Source organism: Protopterus annectens, chromosome 7.part0 (assembly GCF_019279795.1).
Source record: "Protopterus annectens isolate FY-2018-M chromosome 7.part0, PAN1.0, whole genome shotgun sequence".
Classification (NCBI taxonomy): domain Eukaryota; kingdom Metazoa; phylum Chordata; order Ceratodontiformes; family Protopteridae; genus Protopterus; species Protopterus annectens.
The window spans coordinates 1,277,877,736-1,277,885,305 of record NC_056739.1 but is presented as its reverse complement, the minus strand read 5'-3'; the positions used below and the strand labels follow the sequence as shown (position 1 = coordinate 1,277,885,305).

The 7,570-nt window shown below is 37.1% G+C and overlaps 1 protein-coding gene across 1 annotated transcript in view; it reads left to right on the top strand.

Annotated features, from left to right (window-relative positions):
• The first annotated feature begins 759 nt into the window (after positions 1–759).
• CLN6 (CLN6 transmembrane ER protein) overlaps positions 760–7,570 on the top strand; it is a 351,455-nt gene continuing 344,644 nt past the window's right edge. The window contains exon 1 of the mRNA XM_044077893.1: positions 760–851. Within this exon, the coding sequence (XP_043933828.1) occupies positions 784–851 (68 nt within the window). The 5' untranslated portion in view covers positions 760–783. The remainder of the gene's footprint in view (positions 852–7,570) is intronic.

The following is a 7,570-nucleotide window of genomic DNA, read 5'->3' as shown; positions in this document are numbered from 1 at the left end:
CGGAAGAAGACAATAACCAAAGGTACAATGGGAAATAAGTGTTAAACCTTTGCTTTTGAAGTTTTTTAATTTATTATTTGCATCCATATTCCAGTATTCAGAAAACATTAAATAGACAACTTGATACACATCAGCTGTTCTACTGGAGGTCGCCATTATCTTAAAAGCCTCTTAAACAGTGAAGCAGATGATGTTCAAATGCTAAATAAAATAAACATATAAAATAAAATAAGATTAAGTAAATACATAACTTGGTTTACTTTCCATTTAATGATCTATAACCAAAGAGATAAAAAATAGACCTACCCTATTGGCCATTCAGTGAGAGTACTTAAACAAACAAAAGTTATTATGGTTGTTTACAAAATCATAGCTGCACAAGTGAGATAAAAGTATGTTAGCTATCTTGAATACACACATTTTTTGTAATTTTTTTTGTTTTGTTTTGTTTAAATAAAAGTACTCATTTGATTTTATATCACTGTATGTTAATGGATTTAATGGATTTTCAATGAGAAGTCAAACTGAACAGAATATGTCAAGTTTCTCTAAAACACACACACTTTCTTTTTCATTTCATACTGAGTGCTGGGTTACGGACACTGGCTACAGCTAAGGGTGGCTACAGTAGGAGGGCATATGATGTCACAGCAAGGGAGGATACTCACATCACACAAGCTGCATCTGGTTAGTGCCAGTGATATCATGGAGAGGTGGAGCCTATCTCCTCTACTACGGATGTTTCTGTTCCTGGATTACAATGACAATCATTAGCCAAGGGTAATGCAAGCTGCAAACATGCGGAAGCGACAGTTTCATCTCCCCATGGAAGCCTCTTTGCTTCATTCAAGGTTTGACTATACTGTTTTTTTCTTTTCATGTTTCTGAAGATACACCAGTGTAATGGATACACACTCCAGTTTATTCATGTAGATAACAAAATGTAGAGGCAATGTATGTTGAAGAAAAGCATTCTTTACACATGTAAAGTACTAGTAACTCTGCTTGGACTTGCTGCATAGTTATATGCATGATACAACAGAATTCTGACTGGCAAGTATTAATATTAATTTTCGTAAATAATTTGATTATGAAGAACTGTCAAAGTTCTAGAAAGCAAGTATCCAAACATGTTTAGGATACTTAGACCCTTTAGCTCAAAGGTACAGTTAAAGAAAATATTCTTTACAAGTGCTTAGAAGGAGTACAACATTTAGATTGACATGTCAGATTAAATCACTTTAATTTACAATATGTGATACTGAAACATTTTATGCATGCAGAACTGCATTGTCAGTTTTCAAAATACAAAGGAAGAATGCCAGAAAAGCCCTTAATTTCTGTAAACACTAACATGACTGCAGGACAGGGGTTGTCCACACTTCTTATGTTGAATGTTGAGTTGTAACAGTAGCCTTATTTTACAGCTGCTGCCTGATAAAGTCAAAGGGTGTCAGATTTAACTACTCTCATCTCTTGAAGCATATTTACAGTCAGCACATTTGGCAAACGGCTTCAATCGAGTATGCTGTTCCTTTTGTTTTGTAACACATTTCAATACCAGTGATCACTTTTGTCATCAGAGCTATAAGAAATTTTGCCTTCATATTGACAAGTGAATACAGTTTGTAATAGTTGTACCTGGACAGTGCACTGGGCTTGTTTTCCAGGTTTATCCAGTATATAGGGAGAATCTGTTTTATTCTGGATTACAGTTACAGAATGCATAATACATACACTGTCAGACTCGGTCATATGGGTCAACTGAATGCAAAAGCTCATTTATGGACAGTTGCTCTAACCTTTATGAATACTAAAAGTTCATAATTCATTTTTTCTTGAAAGTCCTTTCTAATACATATGTACAAGATTGCTGTGTCTGTCTGTGGCATACCTCTCAACTGTACAGATTTTCACAGAATGTCTAGATTTTTGCTTTAAATTTTTGGTCCATTTTTCATAAAATTGTGTTTCTTCTGGCAAATCATTAAAGACTGAAGTTAGAAAATAATGACAGATTTGAGTTTCAGTCTTCATAACCATCAGAAAATGCACACCAATGCAAAACCTGTTATTCTATCAACTTTCCAAGTTTGTCTGAGCAATATTTAAAAAATGTCCCTATTTTAGGGCCTGTGTCCCACTTTTATTTATGGCTTTATCCAGATTTCTTGCTCTAAGAATTTGAGAGGTATGGTCTGTGAAAATCAGTCTAGCTCACTAGAATACCTACAGATATTTAGTTACCTATATCAGCTGAGTGACTTGCCAGCTTCTATCCTCTAAAAGTGTGTGTGTATAATTCTCTTTGGTTGCAAACAGCTGGGTTACCTAGACACACTAGGTAGATGCAAGATGCAAACATAAAATGAACATATTCAAGAAGAACACCATCACTGACACAAATCTGCCCAGCCAGACTCATTTCCTATGGATTTTCATGCTGGTAGTTACATTTCTTTCTACAGGGGGATATTAGGCTCTGCATTTATTAGAGAGCACTGTAGTGTAGATGGGATAGCATAAAGCATCAGACAGGCAAGCTATGAAATCTGATCTCACAACCCATTGCATTCTTTAAAAATCTTTTTTCAAATATTGAACCTGTATGCTAATAAAAATAACACTGTTGTACCTTCTTACACTGACTGATGTTAGGGAGCAATTCATCATAGAAAGAGAGATTGGGAGAAAAATCAGTGGTAGCCTTTAGCTGTATCTAGTTGTAAGAAAGGAAAGTTATTAGAAATGCAGGGTGTGTGCTCATATAGGGGCAATCTGTGAACAGATAGGCTGTCTGATGACAGCAGGAGGTACAATGGACAAATTCAGAAGGTGGAATAGTTTCCTGCCTATAAGTGGTATGCTCCTGTGTTTTGCATTGGTTAATGTACACAATTAATGAAATTATGTATATGGAGTACGTAGTCACTGTCATTACTCAAGCACCAGCATGTCAATCAATGCTTAGAAGGAAGCCACTTGACAGTGCCCCTGATCTTTTTGCTAGTGCAATTACTATGGAAGAATATCTCCGAGCTCCACATCCACAAATCATTGAGACTGCTCTTATCTCCCCACATCTAGCATATGTTACTCGATCTACATCCACAAATCATTGAGGCTGCTCTTATCTCCCCACGTCTAGCATATGTTACTCGATCTACATCCACAAATCATTGAGGCTGCGCTTATCTCCCCACATCTAGCACATGTTACTTGATTTTGCTTTATCAGCATGTCCAGGTGAGAGTTAAGGACATTGTGAGGTATAGTATAGAAAATGATGGAGAACGTTAGATATAGATAGGGAACCTTTGATTCGATTAACAAGCTATATAGGTTTCAAACTTTGCCCCAATACCTTTGCCTTAACCTACAAAAAGCCAACTTGTCAGTCATTGCATGTGCAGCCTTCCTGTTATCACTAATCTTCAATCTATCACAAAGTAGGTATTCACCCACAAGTGACCAAGTATCAGGACCTCTCCTATGACTTGTAAATTAATACTAAATAGTATTTAATCCTCTCAAGGCCAAAATCTGTGAAGGCATTTGGAAAAAAGAGCTATAAGAAGATTGTGTTCAATAACTGGAACCTCCTGTCAGAAAATATCAGGAATAAAACAAACCATCCCACCTTTAGGACAAAATTGATTGACTATTTAAAAGAATTATGTTCTTATAAATGTTTTAGAATTATGGGTAAATGAACTCCAAATAATAAGCAGATGATTTATGTTTTGAAATATTCCTTAGCGACATTACCTCCCAAACTGACTACTTCAACTTTTACTGATCCCAGAAATTGTTAGGCAATGCTACCTACTTTCCATCTGTCACTGAACTACAGTTAACTTACTCCTAACTAGCCTCCTGTTGGTTCCTTCATTTATTTCTACACTTTATTCCTATTCCATTTCTATGATACTAGTGTGAAAATGTTTTGTTCTGTGCTCTTACATTAGATGAATACACTCTATTTAATCTTTTGGTTAAACTATATTATACAATGATTGGCCATTAATATTAAAAAAATAGCATGCGGATTGGTCAGTCCAACCAGTGCACCAGTTGTAAATCTGAGCATATACCAATGGAAAAAGGTCCGGTCATCCGGACTTTTTTCCACTAATATATGCCATAAAAATTTCACTTTGCCATCACTTAAACAAAAAATTAATAAATAAACTTGCAAAACCGGACACTTGAAACCAACAAGAGAGATGGGACAGACAAAAATAAAAGAATAATCAGGTACGTTATGAAAAACTAAAGAAACATACTTGATTATCCTTTTATTTTCTATGTCCCATCTCTCCCATACCTTCAAAGTATCCAGGTATCTCTTTCTAAATTAAAAATTTCTCCATTGCTTACTATACACAGCACTGATGTATTGTGTAAGCATGGGAACAAAAGTCCCATACACATACACATTACATAAAAAAAGCAGTGTGATAACCGAGGAAAGCAGAAAAACATCACAAAGCCATCATACAATGGCATTATTTAAGAAAAGTAAGTATTTTTTTCTTAAATAATGTCATTGTATAATAACAATAACAGACTCCATGGAATGATATATTGAAGATTTACCAGGGGCGTCTCGTGCTATTAGGCTGCAGGACTGCAGCCCCCCCCAATCTGTAAACAAAGAAGAAAAGAAAATAGAAAATAAAAGAAAAAGAAAATACAAGAATAAAACAAACGCAAGTATCGGAACATAGCGCATGCACACTCGCAGCATTTCCGGACTGCTGGTGAACCAGTCTGGAGCATGCGCAAAGAATCCAGACTGCCTCACCAGCAGTCCAGATTAGGAAGATAGCATGCAGAACCACTATCCCAGAAGTCTATGCAGTTACAACTGCATAGACTTGAAGGGGGATCAGACTGCAACGTCCTCAGGCTGGGTAGCACCCAGCTTGCTCTGCTCTCACAGGAATGACTTGCTCTTGTCATTACGGGCTAGATGGAAGGACATGCTTGGATGCATTTATGGGTTGTGAATGGATGTTACAACCTGATTTTATGGACTTTGAGGTGTGTGTGTGTGTGTGTGTGTGTGTGTGTGTGTGTGTGTGTGTGTGTGTGTGTGTGTGTGTGTGTGTGTGTGTGTAAAATGCCCAAACTGCTATATGGTGGTGGGTAGAGAACAAGCTTGAACCCTGTACATTGGGCCCAGGTGGCAAGAGCCTGAATTCCCTACCCACCACCATTTGTAAAAAGTTTGCAGATTTTTCCCTCATGTTTGTTCTATTCTGTTCCTCATAGAATCTGTGGTTTCTGTATTTTTGTGTCCTTACAAAGTCAGTAGTGCAGTGGTAGCATTGCTACCTGACAGCTACAGGTTTTCTGGTATTATTCTTGGCTGGGGTGCCTTCTGTGTGGAGTTTGCATGCCTCTCTGTGTTGGTGTGGGTTTCCTCTGGGTGCTCTGGTGTCCTCCCATCTTACAAAGACATGTATCTGCAGTGTTTCTCCCTGGGCCTCTGCTGAAAATTGGCTTTTGTTTCAAGTCAGACTTTCCTGGTTAACAAATGTTAAATAAAATGACAAGCATTTGAATTTCAGACTTCATATTCTTCAGAAAGTACATGGTAACACAAAGCCTTTTATTCTAGCAATTTTCTAAATTTATAAGATGGATATTTGAAATGTGTCCCTATTTTTGGGACTGTATTCCCCCAATATTGGCTTTGTCCAGGTTTTTTGTGCTAAGGTTGAGAGCTATGCTAAAAACTGAATTCACTAAACATGTTTGGGGGCTGTATTCCCCCATTATTGGCTTTGTCCAGTTGTTTTTTTGCTAAGAGGTTGAGAGCTATGGTGAGAACTGAAATCACTGAATATGTTTGGGGGCTGTATTCCCCCATTATTGGCTTTGTTTAGGTGTTTGTGCTAAGATGTTGACAGCTATGGTGAGAACTGAATTCACTAAATGGTAGCCATTCAAGTTTCAGTCAACCTCTCTTTCACAAAACAGCTGATTTGACATAGTGGTATGTTGCTCTTATTGTTTTGCACGGGGTCCTGGGTTCAAGACTTGGCAGTGAAATGTATGGCGGTAACACAGCATTTTATTCTAGCAACTTTCCAACATTATACAAGCAATGTTTAAAATGTGTCCCTGGTTTTTGTGCTTTTGTCCCCCCTCCAATAAATGTTGGCTTTTTCCAGATTTCTTGTGCTGCAAAGTTCAGAGATACAGCTGAGTGAGTAGATTTTACAAGGAGCTGAGAGCTGCAGGGGAGCAAAAGTTTAGTGCTGCTTATACTGAGTCAGCTTGCATTATTAATAGTACAATAGGTAGTGTACTTGCTTTTGATGCAGAAAGCTGTGGGTTCTACTCCCACAGTAGGTAGATGCATTGCTGATACTGTACTGTGTTGCAAAGGGGGTAGATGCTGCACTGCTTTTTGGTGAAGATACCTAGTAACTATGAACCTGTTATCAGTTTGCCATCCATTCCCTATTGCAATATTAGCTTATCATTTTTTTAGTGTAACATAGGCAATTTATTCCTCCAGGGCAACAGACACTTTATTTGTACATAAAACAATGAAATATTAAGTTGTTTGCTAGCAGCAACCTCTTCTTTAGTTACAGATCTCTTTAATGTGGAATTATTTAGATGACTTTTTCTTCTTCAGAGATTGTGCATATTTACTGGTACTGGTGGACTATAGAAGTTTGAGTAGACTTTTATGATGTAAATGTTCTGAATTGGGCAGTTTTGTCATTATTGGCACATGCATTTTGTTTCATTGTTTACTGGAAAAATGTTCAAAACAATAAATGTAAAATTTCCTCTAAAACTGTACTGTATTGTACAAGGAACATAATTTAATACAATCAGAAAGGTGTAAGAATGAGGATGTGTATGTTTCATGTGCAAGGGGGCTGTGATTTGAAAACAGCCCAAACCCAAAGTTAATCTTTATCTGCCACTGGCAAAATGTATTTTCTTTGAATGTGGGTTTCAATGCTGTTTCAATGAATGTGAGGGCAGAGAAGTTTTAATGCTAAGTCTGTTTTCATTGTGAGACTGCATTGCTTTGTTTAGCAGATGTCCATTAGTGTTTGTGCTGTAAAATGCAAAATAAAACTTTCAAATGAAGTCCAAATCATTGCGGAAGTAAAGCAGTATGCACATTAGTGTTTATGGTAAATGGGGTGAAATAGCCAAGTAATGGAATGGCTGCAGGGGGAGGCTCCATTCGACCATGATTTTGTGAGGGGGAAGGGCAGCAAGCTCAAAGACAACCCCAGCTGAACTATACCTCTCAACTGTCCAGATTTTTGCAGAATGAATAGATTTTTGCTTCTTATTTTTGGTTTGTTCCTCATAAAATTTGTGGTTCTCTGGCAAATCGTTTAGGAATTAAGTCACTAAATAATGACAGACACTGAGTTTCAGACTATACAACCTTCAGAAAAATGCATGCTAAAGCAAGACCTGTTATTCTATCAACTGTCTCAGTTTATAAAAGAGCAATTTTTTTAGTTCTGTTTATATGTTCCACCAATATATTTGGCCTTGTCCAGATTTCCTGCATTAACAGGTT